Consider the following 17188-nt stretch of genomic DNA (forward strand, 5'->3'; position numbering starts at 1 on the left):
TACAGTGGTCATAAAATTAAAAATATGTTTTTTATTCTTTGTAATGTGTTTGTTACCACACCAACACTTCATTTTTGAAAGAAAAAACAAAACAAACTTCTAGAACATTATATCCTGGTTCTATATAGGATATATATATATATATATATATAGAAAAGACATCTCATATCAAATGTAGAACTGTGAGCTGGCCAGATTGTGGAAGCTCTGCACTGTACGTACAAACAAAATGTATTTTTGATAAGTTGACGAGACAAATGATCCTTACAAAAATAAAAAGCTGAGAACTGGTTACATTTCCAGCATTTCAACAGAAATTCACTGTCATGTGAATGTGTAATGAAATAAACCATCACACACTTTCATGTCATGATCAAAAGTTCTGTTTGTAACTTCATAAAAAAGGACACGTGATAAATGTAAATAAAATGCTTTTATTTCTGAGTGCTGATGTGTAAACTGTGCAGTGTGTGTGTCTGTCAGCTGAATGAGACTCTTTCACTATAAACAGAGATCATTTTGTTGCATTCAGTGCTGTTAAAAAGCCAAACTGACTTGAATGTTATCAAAGTTACAGTCTGTGATATGTTTTCCTCTTTGAACAAGATTATAACAGCAAACACAAAGCTGTTGCAGAACTCGGAGTATCATTTATTTTTTTTCAAATGTTGCATTAAACTTTACTGAAATCTCCAAACCAAAAATAAAGAGAGAAACAAACAAGCCTAACAGAGTTTCTGATCTTAGTCTCACAGACCAACACAACATTATCAAATGCAAAAATATCATCTTTCGTCAATAATTATATCCTTTCTGAGCAGAATGAGTTAGTATGCGTTTAAATCCAATACACGAAGCAAATTTCAGCTGGCTTTCATGAATCTGCAAGCGTCTTTCGTTTATTCCTGTGTAAGGTTGAATTTTCTCTTCTCAGGTTTATCTATGAAAATGACAGAGCAGCCTTGTCTTTCCTACTAGTGAAGATGAAGATACAAAATAACATTTCTGACAATAAACTTCATTAACAACAAAACACGTTCAGTCCCGTAAAACCTGCCGAACAGTCCAAAACACCAGAAACGCTTGAAAAGAAAGTGCCGCATATCATTAAACGTGTCCTCTGACGCTCATCATCATCATGTTCATTATAAAAGAAAGAAACAAAGAACTTCACACATGAAGACGACGTCTGTTAGCAAGCCCTGCATTAAGAAGAACACTGAGCGCTTGTTGTGAGACTTTGGAAACGAGCTTTAACCTGACCGTACGTCGTCCACGCTTCTCTAGCGCTTCTACACTTTAAGAGCTCTGACTTGGCTTCGGCCGAGCGGGAAATTGAAGCGCGCACCTCTTCGCGGGAAGTTTTGTTTTGTGGAGGACAAAGAAGCTTCTCCAAACATCAGCTCTCCGTGCGTTCATTCACTGGGCGTCGTGTGCAAGAACTGAAACAAAAAGAAGAAGAAATCTAAGGTGCTTTTCCCGTCTTCTCAAAGGTGGTACGGATGCAGCTGGAGGTCTGTGATGGAAGACCGAGTTCTAGCTGGAGCGACACTGAACCTGACCCTCGGAGCTTTCGTCCTCGTCGGACGCGTCCGTGCCTCGGCTGCTCAGACCCGTGATCCGATAGCCCATGTTCAACAGCATCACCTCCAGCGGGTCGGCGTTCATGCGCTTCTGGTTGGCCTGTGCCGCCCCCTCCATGTCCTCCACCACACGACAATTCTCCACGCTCTCCGACTGCCGGTCGAACACAAATAAAAAAAGTTTGCTATATTTACTTTAAGCTTTACGCCCTCACCGACTTCATGTTAAGTGCCCTTGAATCAAACGGATTCCCGCCTCCACTCGTGTGTGATGTGTTATAATGACAGTGAGCTCATACTGTACCTCTGGTCTGGGGCTCCACAGTCGTACCACAGAATCGATGCCGCTGCTGGCCAGAAAACAATAACTGGGGTGCGGCTGCAGGCAGTTCACTATAGACTCGTCCCCCTGTAAGATCCGCACCAGGTTCGTCGTTTCTTTCTCCCAGATGAAAAATGATCCATCGTCAGAGCCGCTCACAATATACTGACCTTTACTGTAAAGAGGGACATTAAGAACCAAACGAGTCACATGTTACATACTTCATTAGTATATGAAGGGCACAAACAGTTCATAATATTTCTTTAGCTATATCATAAACACAAATAGTGTATATGGATGGCAGTAAGCATGTATTTGTTGTAGTAGATAAATACATTCAAAATGTTTGATGCTAAATATTCCGCTTGCTCTTCTTTACTATTTCTAACATTGAATCATTTTCATTTATATGCAGAAAAATGTTTTATATGCATTTTTGCATAAAAATTTCCAAACATCACTTGCACAGTGTTATATATTTTATTCTAGGGGTGGGCGGTATGACCAAAAATCTATTTCACAGAATGAGTCATTTTATTTTATGCTTACTGTATATTTCACAGTATATGTTTTTCAATTTATATTGTTTTTAGAATATAAACATTTGCTGAAAATTTGCCTCTCACTACTATAGCTTTTAATTAAATGCTCACCACAGTTTTAAAGTATGGGCAAGTTAAAGTTAGTGTTAAAGTGAAAATGCCCAGAAGTTTAAGTCTTAAAGTTTGTTTACAATGTGTGGAATGGTGCGCTGTGATTTGTTGAGAGGATTTATTGCATTCTGCAATAAGTCGTTTATTGCGTTTTGGGAAAAAAAGAGAGAAAAGATGACAGAATAACACGGCAGATATTGGATTTTGCGTAAAATTAAGAATTTACATTTAATACTGACCCGATATAATACTGATTTTGGCAGCAACTCATTTTTTTTTAAAATGCCGTTTATCGCGTTTTGGAACCAAACTCTACATATGCATAAACCTACAGACAGGATAAATAACTGTATATGAGATGAATCTCTAGATATAGATAATATAAATATGACATGTGCTATGATGTGATGACCATGAAGCCTGTTTTAAGGTCTTGACGCTGTTTACTTTCTATAGACATTTCTTCTTTCTGATCAAAGATGTTTGTACTTTAAGCAGATGATGCATCAAACTACATCGCTTCAGCAGCGCACGTGTCACTGACATAAACACAAGTTTTGTCTTAGCTTGCTTAAAGTTCAGAAAACTTTACAACTAATAGCATTGTGTGCGAGAAGTGCTTTCTTTATTTAGCAACCTAAATAGAGACCTCACACAAGAGACTGCTGCTGCATGAGCACAGAAAGAGGGATGGTGGAATGGTCGCTTATTATGAAATAACAGAAATTACTCGTTCATTTGTTATGAGTAGATTATTTAACACATTTCTCCATCACACTCAGTCTAACACGCAGGAGTACGGAGTTAGCCACGCACACTTATTTACATTCTTCGGTATGCATGGAATACAAAAATCTTTTACGTCTGACTCTGACATTTTATTTTTTTACGGTAATGTAATATACCATCATACTGCACAGTCCTATTTTCTTTACATGTGTACTTAACATTATCCCAAATGTTTTACTGTTGTGATATCATAAGCTGATCGATCTATTCTGTGCTACATTCAGAAATAAGACTTGGAAGCATCTAGAAAACTTCACTATGTTGTTGCATCTATCACATCACACTGTGGTCTCTTACATTATAATGTAACCGTTATAAAACTATATTTCAATATTTAATCCATGAATATGACTCATTTCACGCTCTTTCACAGCATCTATCCCCTTGTTGTTATTTAGTGACCTCTAGTGGCATAATTGACATATTGTGGTTTATAAACTGACCTTCCAAAGAAGTTGGCCTCTTTGATATCAGTGGTGGTATTACAGTGACCGCAGTAGCGATGCTTGTAGTCGAAGCTTCTCTCTCTCAGGATGATCTCATCTTCGGGTATAGATTCCTTCCGGCTGAAGTTATGGTAGCGCATGGAGCCGTCTCTCTTCCTGTCCTCGGCTGCTTCAGAGAAAGAAAATATTCACAGGAAACTTGGTAAAGCACGTTCTCTCATGTCAATCATTTTGTATATTTTTGAGCTTATCTAATTCATTGTAATGTGAACAAATATGAATGCTGGATTGTAAGGAGATTATTTGGTTGGCGAAACAACTATGATATGTGTTTGGTCAGCATATGACGTGCAGTGTCAAAGCAGCACTGGAGGAAAAACCTAAACCTACAGGACTCTGTTTTTGAGAAGAGAGCGGCCTTGATGTCCTTATCCAGGGCGTCGCAGGCGCTGCTGTGAGCTTGCTCTGGAAATTTCCCTTTGAAGTCATCGAGACACTCCAGAGCCTCAGCCACATATCTCAGCTCAAAGAGGCATCGAGCTAAACGGAAGTGAGCTTTCAGGTGTCCAGGGTTCAGGGTCAAAGCTTTCAGGCAGTCTCGCAGAGCGTCGTAATGATCGCCATCCCTACAACACACATGCACAACATTTTACCACATGTGGAATGAGAAGCTACACACACACATGAGCGTATTATACAGGAATATACCTACACAATAATGATGTAGCAGTATGTCGTCACATTTTTGTAATTTTGTATTTAGAATCTCAAACTTTGTCAACGTACCATTTGCGCTTCATGTACGCTGCTGCGCGGTTTCCATACAGCATGGCATTGTGACTGGCCTCGTGTATGCCCACGCTATACAACTGAATGGCTTGAGTCCACTGCTGGCGGGCAAAGGCGTCGTTCGCTTGCTGTTTGGTTCTCTCCAGATGAGGTGGAAGATCAGTGCAGTTACTGATACACAACAACCGTCAGCACAACACAAACTCTGCCGAAACACACCGATCTTACAGTAATGACTGATGAATATTACTGGAGACTTTGCTGTGAGACAGTCGCAGGCGGCTGGCAGGAAGGTGAATTCCATTGGACACACCGTTGGTGGTTTTCCCATTCTGTACCTCTGCCGGGAGATGTCCAGGAGTAAATATCACATCATCAGTGTCAAATACATCAACATTCACCACTAACATTAACACACTGTCCTTGACTTCTGAGATAAACAAATGCTTCAATGACCCAATCAAATTTTGTCTGTGTATTTAAGAGCAAACTGAATCATCAGTAATTTTACAAGCAGTGTTTACCTGATGAAGGATGACACTTTTTAGGCAGGAGAAACGTGTACGGTCTCTGTTTAAATGTCAGGTCGAATAAATACACCTGTAAATGGAAGCAAACACACACAAAGATCAGAGGCGGTCATCTCGTCATTGTGTTTGTGATGCAAACCCTGTTCTTGGGTCAGTCACCTGTTCTCCACCCATGTTAACCAGCAGCTCAGTACCGTCAGGGCTGAAAGTTACGTAAGTCGCCACCAGAACGCGTAATCTGTTATTGTAGTCAGGAAGCTTCACAGGTAAGTGACCTAATATAGATACAGAAATACCAGCTGTACTTCTACGTTATACACATTTTAAAACCCTGAGCGAAGCTGCTGACAACTAACCTGCGACGTAGTACTGCCCGGCACCGTCTGGTATTGATTTCCGCTTGTCACAAAACGTATGAATGCCAGATGAGGTACTTTGACTCATAGTCTTTCTAGAGGAACACAGAGAACATCCACAGATAAAAGCTAAGTTTAAACTTGAAATATGTAAACATTTTGTTAAAGCTTCATCATTACGTGTGTAAAGAGCTCATTATAATTGTGCGTAGGTCCTACGGCGTAGCCTCGATGTGTCGGTTTTCATAAATACTTCTGCGTCGTCCGCATCGATAGGCACTTACACATGCAGACCACTAGTAGGCAGTATCCACAGTAGCAGCGCAAAAACCAAAGAAGAAGCAGCTTGGCCAGTAAACCCACAAAACCCAGAAGAAGAGAAGCAGTTTGTTGTGTATGATTTGAGAAAATTAGCTGTGATGGAGGTAAATAGACAGCGATTTTTGTTAAGTTAAATCACTCCTCAACTTGAACCATCTTTGTTTTTACCGCCGCAAGCAGAAATGCCTATGAAGAAATTTTTTAACCTGACGAGAGGGGTTCTAGAGAATCAATCAAAGCGCTTGCGGTTAGGGCTGTGCAAAAATATTGATACAGCTAATTATCGTGATAATTTTTCCACGATAGTGTATCGATATTTCAATCTCTACTATCGATATTTTAAACTGTGTGCGTCAAACGACCTTCTCCGCCGCTGCTGTAGTTGTTGCTGTCCAGTTGTCTGTTATATACGACCAATGTATCAGAAGTTAGCGGAATAAAAAAATGGCAGAAAATTTAAAAACACCTGCAGCTTCGTGTGGATGCACTTTGGCTTTAAAAAAGTAAGAAAAATCAGCTCTATTTTTTAAAAAAAATTTTGATAAAAAAAGAAAAAGCATTGCAATGCATCGTATCGCGATACATTGTACCATGACCCATGTACCGCGATACGGATCGTATCGTGAGGCCCTTGCCAATACCTACTTGCGGTCCACGTAGAACGGACGCGTTGGCGAGGTACACGTCAGGTTACACACAGCCTACACATTACCTACCGTGTAGAACCTACGCACGACTATAAATTACACTTAAGCCCTATTCCTATAATAATTCACCTGTGATTGTGGATCATTCTGATGTCGTAGAGCCGGACGAAAGGCCCGTTGGCGCCCACAGCCAGATGGTTGTTGTCACGAGGGTTGATGGCCAGACATTTGGCTTCCACGAGCTGCCCGCAATACTCCGTCAGATCGATTAAAACCTCTGAGCGTTTGCTGCTCTCTCGCAAGTCATACTGCCTGTAGAAAACAAACAAACAAGAGAAACCTAACAATGAATTCAATGTGGTTGACTGGTGTGACCGCAGAAAACACAGACTGTGAAACGTGTATAACTACTGCTGTAAACTTATTTCACTTATCAAGTGGCTGATTTCTTAAAGATGGAGAACCTTGTAGCGTGCTGCATTTCCAAACGAAACAAGATACTAAAAACAATAGGCCAAGTCAGGAGTAATATTTGATATATTTAATGTATTTTTACAGGCCATATGTCCTTTACACGGACAGCACAGAAGACTGTAAAAGCACTCAGCTTTGGCACTGGTTAGAGACCTGCTGTGGCACGAGTCAATGTCAGGATATATTCTGCCCCGTGACGGGCAATACTGCCCTGCAGCCAAAACGACATCTGGACAGGACTGAAACAGGTTATTCAAAGCCCATGGGTCGAATTAACCTCGAGCAGAACACACGACTGAACCACTGCTTACGACTGAACATCGGACCTACCGAATGATCCCGTCCTCTGCGGCGCTCCAGAAGACGTTAGGCCACATGGGAGCCGTAGCGATGCGTTTGACGCGGTTGGTGTGGTCTGAGAACATGTGGATGGTCTCCTTCGCCGTCAGGTCGTGGACGTGCACTTTAGTGTCCGCGGCCCCCGTGATTAAGATCCGGTCGTCAGAGTGAGGAAGAAACTGTAAACGAACACATACAGAGATCATGTTGAACCTTACACAGGACTAGATTTAAATCTTTTTGATTTGTTCACGACATCTGATTTATTTGAGAACCCGCTTACATTATCTATCTGCATTTACATTTTCAATGACATACGACATGTCTTGGCACAGGAATATCCCGTGATACATCTGCTTACATTGCGATTGCGTGAATGAGGCCCGAAACAGATCTGAGAATATCAATATACACTTTATCCCTGCTTACACATTCGTGGGTCATATCTGATCTGTGCCATGAAAGAAAAAAATTGGAATCGATTTACTTTAAACATGCAGTGTAAATGCCTAAACCTAACTGTACAACTACATCAGGAGGACACGTGTTACTGGCAAACGTCTAAACTCAAATGTATATCCAGAGACCAGGGCTGTATTACAGAAACACATTACACTCACATTCCTTAAAGAAGAATAAGATCAGATTACAACAGCAGAGAAGGATTTCACCTTCACTGAGAAGATGTTTGCCGCATGTCCTGTGTGCATAGTGATGAGCTTTTTGTGTCGGAAGGGATCCCAGATGATGGCGTGTTGATCATCTGAACCTGAGGCCAGCAGACTGAGAAGAAGAGAAAGTGTAAACGCTTGTGAAGAGGAGAAACACCATCAAATGAAAAATCTACTGCGACTAAAGGAAACTTACTCTCCTTTCTCATTCCACTCCAGACAGTTGACACAACCCGTGTGACCCTGAACACAGACATTACACATCACCGGACATTTATGAACATCAATAACAACAAAAGCAAATACATACACATCAAGATATATAGACGGTTTCACCGGACACATGTGCATTGTTGCAGTTACGCGTCTGGACGTAACTTTACTTCCGGTTTCTGGTCTGGCTAGTGTATAAACTGAACTCTGGAACAAATAACTAAAAAAAACACTGGCGGGGAAAGAGTTAAAGTTAAGCATGCTTCCACGCATATTTGATTATATAAAACGATATAAAAGTTGAACGATATAAAAGTTAATCTATAGATTAGATGAATGTTGATTTATGAAAATAAACACCACAGTCTTAAATCATATTTTCATCGTGTCTTTGCTGCGTCTGTGTTGGTTGTGAACTGCGCTCTGTTGCAGCCACACTTGATTCTGAGGAACTACTTTGTTTGGCGTAAGAGTAATATTTGTACTAATATAATTACAACTTATTTGTGTTTTATTTTATGAAATCCTGCTAACATTACGCATATGAAGTAACCGTTTTATAAAAGCAAGAAGCAGTGGGGTTACAGTGCATTTTATAACGCGTCGTGCCTAACAACGCTCCTTAGCTGTTATAAAATGCACTGTAACCCCACTGCTTCTTGGGGCTTATTGCTTTATTTTACACAGTAATGTTACCTCAGTGTAGTTTTTGATATGCTTTAGCTATGATATTAATTAAGGTAATCTACTTGTTATCAGAAATAAACTACTCTATAAGGACTCGGTTGTTATTAATTCTTGTTACGTTTGTTTATGTTGTTACTGCTGAAACCGTCTATACAGTAAATAATCAAAAGCTTTAAAACTATGAAGTGAAATATTATTCACTGATTTACAGCAGGAGATCAAACCTGTAGCTCTGCCTCCAGGCCCAAACGCTTTATAAAGGGATCGGTCACATGATGGTGTCTCTCAAAATCCAGTGATCTGTTCTCCTGTACAGACACACAAGTAGTGACAAACTCTTAAACAACCACATTGATTTTTTTATAGTTTTATATTACAAATAAACTCTCAACAAACCTTGATCTTCCTCTGAAGAAGATCTCTGGTGACGTTTCGTACAGACATGATCTCACAATACGTCACAGAGCGTCGAGATCCAGCTGCCAATCATCTGTGCTGTTCAAGCCCCTCAGAGAGGCCGAACTAAAACAAAACACAACACATACATTTATTTACATTACACTGACACACAAATATAGATTTCACCTCTCTCTTTATATACATACACATGTGTGAGAGAAATTCACAAAGATATCTCTTGACTTCTCATCATTTAATGCATGACGCAACTTTAAAACTGGACTTTAGTAGTAGTAAACATCATCTAGATCTAGGTCTGTTTAGATCTGTTTACCAGCGGGCCAAATAACCCTTAAACAAACATTCAGTCTAAATAAATACGCCAAACCATTTTAAACGATGAAATAATAAAACTAAACTCCATGATTCGTGCGCGTGTATAATGTTACTGTCATTTGATCAAAACAACAACACAACAGCAGCAGACTGCAACGCGCGACACTTTAACAAACTAAATCCTCATAAAACCCTCGAGTCGGGTCACACAACTCACCCGATATTTACTGCTGCTTTATAAATGAAATCACATTAATTTATGTTATTTATTATTAATAGATAAAGCTGTTAGCCTCAGTTAGCTCCGTGTGTCATATCACCTCACCTGTGTGTCGTCTGGCCTTTTATCTTCTCCTCAATATATGCGCTCAAAACACAATGTCGCTTTATGCATTTAACTTCTGTACTTTAAATAGACGCTGACTAGTATCTTCAATAAATAAAGGACTAGTTATGATCAAGTGTCGGTGAGATTTTGAAGACGCAGTACTAATAATCTTCCCTGACTGAGAGCCCTGACATATCGGGTTGCCAGATACAGTAAATTAAATCAGACCACAGTAACTTATTGGTACACAAGCAAAAAATATTTGTTTTTATCAAATTAAAGCAAATTGTAAATGTATTAAATTTAACAACTAAAGGTTTTGAAGAACTTGGGACTGAGTTTGATATTAAATGTGCGGATACCTCTTTTTATTATTGATACGACTATACATATTGAAACATAATAAACACAATATTTATTCTACCATATTCTCTTAATGTACACGATTTAATTTACGTTACCATAATTCTAGTTTTCAGTTATTTTTACCTTACAATAATAATAATAATATAGGGGAAACTAATGTGTTTTGCCATTAAAAACACTTGCAACACGGTAATTTGATTTACAGTGATTATAGTCTTGAATTTATGGAAAATGCTGCTCACGTGATTTTATGGTAAAAACATAGCTTTGTGATTGTGAAATAAAGGGTAATAAAGTAGAATTCTGGCAACTCTCACGTTTGATGTCATTTCCTGTTTTACCGTACTTTTACAAAATACAAGTCCTCTAACCATACAAACTGTCACTGTATAAATAAACGAATGCGTGTCTCATACTTTACACAAATATAACCACAACATTTAGACTACATAAACGTTGTTTATTATGAACATAATTTTCGTTTTTATTTTAAATACAGAAAATGCATTACGAAAGAGAAACATTACGCTATTATGTGTTACAACAGATAATGGTACAGCTGTAGATCAGACACAGGTATTTATTGATGTTTTTCAGAACAAGCATGACATTATGTGATCAGTTCTTCTTAATTTGGGACACCTCATGCAAGTAGGCAATAAACAGCTTAGTGCCCTCTATGTAGTTGTATCTGAAAAATAAAACAATAATAGGAATTATTTTATAAAGAGGAAGATCACAAAAATTGCCAGCAGATAATGTTTTGTTTAGATGCTGCTGTAATAAGAGTCTATATTGATGATTGTTAATAGCAGAAATCATAATAGCAGAGAGACTAAAGAGAGATATCTGCTTATCTTTTCATTCTGGGAGTGCAATCCATCATCAAAACCACCAATAGGAAGCATTATGATGCTCTTGCCTGTCACGTCCTGAAAGCTTCGAGCAATGGGAATGGTTCCTCCCTCACGAATCATATCAGGATCAACATTAAAAACTGCAGGACAGAAGTTCAGTGTTAACCCTAATTTAATTGTATTCCTCATATCATTAAAGATAATAATACAAAGACTAAAACCAAATCTTAAACCCAACTTCAAGATGAATCTCAACATTACTGTAAAACAAAACAGTGAATGAATGAACCCATTTTTTACATGTGTGTTTATAGGATCAGTTTATTTGACCTCTTTTGGCTGCTGCTTTTCCAGCTTCATACAACGGGTTGTTGACATCAGCCAACCAAGGCTTAGCCCCAATAACCATCGTCACATTGAGTTTATTGGGGCTCTTTCGTTTGGCAAACACAGAGTTCAGATAATCTGTCACCTGAGGTGAAAAACAGTCTGGTCAACTTTAGCTGCTAAATCATGGAGACATTTTGAAATTCATCTTTATCTGCTTTTACCTGTTTCTCAACCACGGCCGGATCCATATTGGGTACCTGACGAATCGAGAACTTGGCTGTGACTTTGGCTGGTATGACGGTTTTGGTACCGGGTGCAGAGAAAGCTCCCTCGATGCCGTGGATGGACAGGGTTGGGTGACGCCAGCGATGGGCAAGCAGATCAACCTTAAAATGAGAATAACATGAATAATAACTGAAGTTTAATTCAACTTGTGATGACTTAAAGGCGGAGTCCATGATGTTTGAAAGCCAATGTTGATATTTGAAATCACCTAAACAAACACGCCCCTACCCCAATAGAATCTGGACCTTCTGTTGATAGACCCGCCCCACACATACGCAACCCGGCATTTGATTTGATTTGATTGGCTATAAGTGTGTTTTGGTAGTCGGCCCTTCTCCTTTTCCAAAGCGTTTTTCAAACATCGTGGACTCCGCCTTTAATGATCTTTATAGATGCGGCCCCTTTTTTACCTTGTTGTTGTACATGAGTTCACTGATGCCGATGTCTTCCTTGTAGCGCTCCACGTCAAACTCGATGTCTTGATAAATCTTCCATTCCTCATCGGAGAGAGGTGCGACCGCTTCTCGGATGCCCGGGATCAGGATCTTTCCACTGGGACTGATGAGTTTGTCTGTAAAGAAATCAAACTTTTAGACTACTTATAACTAGCTGGTTACTGAATATCAACTGCTAAAGATCATACTGGTTCAATGAGCACCCATAATGCCGATCAGATCTATCATTGGCTCGATTACTGTGCCTCCATAGACACCGGAGTGTAAATCCTTCTTCGGTCCGCTCACCTGCAGCCATCAACACGAAACACAGAAAACACAAATCGACCGCCAAGTCAAATTCATCATAGAAATGAAACAAAGTGACTGTAAATTTGATTTCCTTTCATGGTTCCATTAAATCGAACCAACAAATACTATCCCAGTCCGTACATTTGACCAAACTCCAGTTACAAGTTTCAACATAAATACTGCATCTGATCTCTGTATGATGTGACTTCAGTACCTCAGCTAAGAAGTAACAGTTTCCTCTTGTGCCGTAGGTGAGCGCCGGTCTTCTGCTCAACCAGCCGCAGTCAGAGATGATGATATAATCCACATCTGAGAAGAAAGTGTCTTTCTGAGCCACGATCATAGCTTCCAAACCATCAGATCCTGTCTCCTCCATTCCCTCAATAATAAATTTAACGTTCACGGGCAGCTCCTAAACAATTTGGTAAGAACTGTTAGGACTCACTTGCTTTGAACTGTAAGTATAAGCTTCAAATATAGCAACCAGTTATTGTACTCGTTTAGAAATCAGTCTCTTACAATATTGAGGGCTTTGTAGACCTCCACTGTATGGATCCAGGCCAACACCGGTGCTTTGTTATCAGAAGCTCCTCTTCCGTAGAGATTTCCTATGCGTAATAAATCAACACTCAAACCACACAATAAAACATCATTTCATTCTTTCGTTTGTGTGAATGAAAAAAAAATCCCATGTCACTGAGATTTCCATTGATATCTGTGAGTTGGTACGGGTCAGTCGCCCATCCATCCTCTTTCTTTGCCGGCTGGACGTCCACGTGACCGTAAATACAAACGGTGTGTTTAGTTGCATCACTGCCAAACTGAGCTGTGACCACTTTTGGCAGCTCTATGGTGCTTCCATTGGATATCTGTTGAAACAGAAGAAGTTTTGTCAATTGAACGTTCTAGACTCTAGAAAATAAAAGCATTTACAGCGTGTAAAACAACATCATCATCATCATCATCATCTGACCGTCTGCATCCCGATGTCCACCATCTCTACAGCTCCTCCAATGAGACGGAGTTTCTCTGCCGTCACCTCCATCATTCTGTGTAAGTCAGATCTCTTTGATATATCACTCGAATCACTTTCAATTGAAACCCATTTTCTCAACGTCTGAAACAGACCAATGAAAGATCAGCAACATTTTAACACTGACTTCATTTATGTCATGAACTTGAATTACATTTCATGAGATGTTGAATCTATCTGTTGGTCTCTCTACCTAACTATCTACTTTGTATGAATGTATTGAATGTAAAAAGTGTTTCTCATGGCTGATGTTTACAGTTTTTCTCAGTCGCTTCAGATTATTACTACTTAAAATTGGAAAATATTAAGTATATTTCTCAAAACAATTTCTACAAATACCTACAAAAGCCCCTAACTTGTTCAAAATCTCTGCCCAAAGTTTTTATGCTAGTGAACATGTCAAGTATAAGGTGTAACCAACACTGTAAAAATTATGTCAAATGATTTTTTTTTTATGTTACTTTAACCTAACAAATTAAGTGAACAATTTCAACTTGTAAGTTATCAGTGGTGACCCGTGACTTCTCTTCTGAGGGGCGCAAATTCAAAATATGTTTTCCTTGCGTCATGTGGACCTGTGCAAAAATAAGTGTCAAAATAAGTGCCTGCTGCAGACGCGTCGAAATCGTTTATGATAAAAGAGATGCTTCCCTACTGAAAATCCAACTAAGACCAGAAAAAGCCGGTAAGCTTGGTTTTAGCTGGTATTGCTGGTGTAGCAAGCTGGTCTAGCTGTGTTTTGGTCCCTTTTAAAGCTGGTCTAGCAGGACTTAGCTGGTCAGGCTGAAAGACCAGCTGACCCACCAGCTTTGCCAGGCTGGGAGGACCAGCTTAGACCGGCTTCTGCCACCTTAAACCAGCTACCAGCTTATGCTGGTCTTTGCTGGATTTTTCAGTAGGGTTATTTTCACAAAATACTTGCAAGACACTTACTTAACACTAAACTCTTATTACACATAAGATTAAGCGAGAATCTGGCAAATATGAGCTTCTCTTTTATCATTACAGCGTCTGCAGCAGGAAGACATAGAAGGCTTTTTCATTTATTACATTTATTTATTACATAATATTTTGTTACCTGATGTAAAGGTATACCTTTTCTTATTTATACAGCAATGACCTGATTTACTTAATGTTCATCTTATCCTACAGGTAATAAGAGATGATGGTAATATGATATATATGAGATAATATGAAATTGGTAAATCAATGCTACAGCATATACTTTTGTAAATCATCATGACATCACTGTAGTAAAGGATCTCATGTATGACTAAAGTATCTGAGATTCTTACAAGAAGAGCAACCTGTGTGCAAAACAACCCTAGTCAAGTTAAGGTCTCATAGAAAATATGCTTGACAGATTATGATGACAACAGGCTTAACCATTACCTACAAATGTTTTGGGAGTAAGGCTATTAGCAGATAACAAGTATTATATATTTGCATCGACATAGAATAAGTGACTGATAATGTAAGAAACAGCAGACAATTGACAGTCAAATAAATATACCAAATATTAGCAATTTGTATAGAAACGAATAAAAACTGCTTAATGATGTGCACAACTGACGCGCAGGTTAAATTAGTATTTTTGAAGATTTAATTTGTGATCTGATAAATGCATCCAATGACTGGTAAAAACTGTATTAAGCTCAAAGTTTGATTTTTTTAAACAAACTTTGCTGAAACAGTGTATGATGAAAGAGTCTATAGTGCAGTTTGGTTTATCTGTATGTACTCCAGATAAGATCCATCAATAACACATGATCAAGATTTTATGACATCTGTAGGTCACTGTTCAAAGCTTTATTCTTCTGTCAGCAGCATTATTATTATTATTATAAAGATTTCATACATTACCTCAATAAACTCCTCTTCATGACTGTTGACATATTGAGTCAAATTATCAAACATGAAAGAAGAAACTCCCGTCCACATCAGCAGACACACTAAACTAATGCTGTTCATCTGTTAACAACAACACAATCTCTAGTTTAAAACAAGTCTGTTTCTCTGAAGAATTTAAAATATATTTCTATAGAAATTCATGCACTTACCATATCAAGATAATTACAAACCAAAGAGATCCCAAACAACTAAGCGGTGCTCCTGGTGTTCCTCTTTCTCTCTCTCTCTCTCTATGAGGTGATGTTAAATAGTTTTCATGATGAGAACTCATGCTGACATAAGGTCACTAAAGATCAATACCGCAGGGATAAAAGCAGCTTAAAGTTGCCAAACTGAATTCTTGTAGCCGCAGGAGCAAATCCCTCAATCAAAGAGGAGAAAACGTTCATGCTGGTTTCAGTATGAAGAACATTCCCAAGATTAAACCTCAAATCTTCTCTAAACGTCAAAGTAACAGTAGACTCAAATAGATTCTGTCCAAATAAAACAAAACAAACAATTCTGCATCCATGAGCTCACAAACATGAAATAATAAAAGTCATTTTAGGGTCTTAAAACATATAAATGTTGATGTTGTAATGATATACTACAGTAACACAATGATAAAGATGATGAATGAAAGATTTTATTTTTTTATTTTTTTATTGTGAACACATGAAGATGAATAACTGCATTAACAATGACGTTTCTTTGATTTTCTCAACAGGTTGAATGCACAAATATTTCCTGGTCAGCACACTATTTCCCAGCATGTGTCTCAGCCCAGTTATTATATAAAACATATACACAGCTTATGTGTACTAGCAGACCTCACACACTGTATGTGCTTATCAGAGTTCTGTATGTGTGATTAAATTCATTTGAGATGAAAGATCATGATATGAGATGAAGTGAGTCTAGATAAACAGCAGGTGGCGCATTTATTTTAACTATCAGTTTGAATTGAATGTTTCTTTGAAAGAATGCATTTACTGAAATATGATCATGAAAGTTAAAATAATGTAATGACAACATGTTATGGCTAAAACAGCAAGTAATGCTACTGTAAATCTAGTAAAATAAGTTAGCTACTATATTCAGCTCAGTAAATTTTTACCAGGAAAAATGTTTTATTTTATAACGGTCACAATATAACCCTACCCAGTCTCCTGAGGATGCGTATAAATAGCACGAAGTGTAAAACTCGTGCAATACATACACCAAATTCCACTTTGGCGTGCATATGATACGCCAATCCTTCCCATTCACTTAAACAGTGCATCTTTTTTTGTCGTTTGTTTTATAAAAATGACATCCTAACCCAAACCCCAACTCTAACCCCAACTCCAAGCGACCATGGCCAAAAACATGGAGAAACCTGTAGGCCTATATTAAATAACCTCATTAAGCAAATCTAAAATCTAACCCTAAACCAAAGCGAAAATAGTTTAAAAAACAGAAAAAAATTGAGAAACCATTAAATAAAACGACAAAAAAGATGCACCGTTTAAGTGAATGGGAAGGACTTGCGTATCATAAGTGGAATTTGACGTATGTATTGCACGAGTTTTACACTTCCTGCTATTTATACGCATCTTCAGGAGACTGGGCTCCTTTCTGTCTGTCTGTCTGTTTGTCTGTGTCTGTCTGCTCCGTCTCTCTGTCTGTCTGTCTGTCAGTCTTTCTGTCTGTCTGTCTGTCTGTCTGTCTGTTTGTCTGTGTCTGTCTGCTCCGTCTCTCTGTCTGTCTGGCACAAAGAGCTTGAGTAGAGTCATTATGAGTCACATGACATTTACAG

At 38.6% G+C, this 17188-nt stretch overlaps 2 protein-coding genes across 7 annotated transcripts; both read right to left on the reverse strand.

Moving 5' to 3' along the window:
- Positions 1-414: 414 nt before the first annotated feature.
- Positions 415-10167, reverse strand: wdtc1 (WD and tetratricopeptide repeats 1). 6 transcript variants are annotated; one of them, XM_073872646.1, is made up of 17 exons: positions 9881-10167; positions 9217-9342; positions 9045-9128; positions 8117-8163; positions 7921-8032; positions 7241-7428; positions 6566-6748; positions 5469-5563; positions 5272-5387; positions 5107-5182; positions 4829-4922; positions 4580-4750; positions 4184-4419; positions 3791-3962; positions 1888-2080; positions 1558-1737; positions 415-1442 (listed from the first exon to the last, which is right to left on the reverse strand). In XM_073872646.1, the coding sequence occupies exons 2-17, from the start codon at positions 9262-9264 to the stop codon at positions 1416-1418; spliced, it is 2022 nt and encodes a 673-aa protein (XP_073728747.1). In that variant the 5' UTR covers positions 9265-9342; positions 9881-10167; the 3' UTR covers positions 415-1415. The 6 variants fall into 6 exon arrangements, with proteins under 6 accessions (XP_073728747.1, XP_073728749.1, XP_073728748.1 ...); XM_073872648.1 differs by having other exon boundaries at positions 3791-3959; positions 9881-10162; XM_073872647.1 differs by lacking the exon at positions 9881-10167 and adding an exon at positions 9773-9797.
- A 521-nt stretch (positions 10168-10688) lies between these two features.
- cndp1 (carnosine dipeptidase 1) lies at positions 10689-15710 on the reverse strand. Its single transcript, XM_073872652.1, has 12 exons — positions 15561-15710; positions 15364-15471; positions 13441-13584; positions 13166-13336; positions 12987-13067; positions 12682-12879; positions 12380-12464; positions 12132-12292; positions 11658-11822; positions 11437-11578; positions 11102-11246; positions 10689-10943 (listed from the first exon to the last, which is right to left on the reverse strand). The coding sequence occupies exons 1-12, from the start codon at positions 15561-15563 to the stop codon at positions 10868-10870; spliced, it is 1479 nt and encodes a 492-aa protein (XP_073728753.1). The 5' UTR covers positions 15564-15710; the 3' UTR covers positions 10689-10867.
- Positions 15711-17188: the final 1478 nt, after the last annotated feature.

The sequence above is a fragment of the Misgurnus anguillicaudatus genome, chromosome 10, assembly GCF_027580225.2.
Source record: "Misgurnus anguillicaudatus chromosome 10, ASM2758022v2, whole genome shotgun sequence".
Classification (NCBI taxonomy): domain Eukaryota; kingdom Metazoa; phylum Chordata; class Actinopteri; order Cypriniformes; family Cobitidae; genus Misgurnus; species Misgurnus anguillicaudatus.

Coding starts and splice junctions, on each gene's coding strand:
- wdtc1 (XM_073872646.1), bottom strand. CDS start 9,264: ATGTCTGTACGAAACGTCACCAGAGATCTTCTTCAGAGGAAGATCAAG. Junction 6,749..7,240: donor GCAGAGGACGGGATCATTCG/GTAGGTCCGATG, acceptor TGTTTTCTACAG/GCAGTATGACTTGCGAGAGA. Junction 4,923..5,106: donor AAAGTGTCATCCTTCATCAG/GTAAACACTGCT, acceptor ATCTCCCGGCAG/AGGTACAGAATGGGAAAACC.
- cndp1 (XM_073872652.1), bottom strand. Junction 11,579..11,657: donor CGGCCGTGGTTGAGAAACAG/GTAAAAGCAGAT, acceptor TTTTCACCTCAG/GTGACAGATTATCTGAACTC. Junction 10,944..11,101: donor TCCCAGAATGAAAAGATAAG/CAGATATCTCTC, acceptor TGTTTTATTTTT/CAGATACAACTACATAGAGG.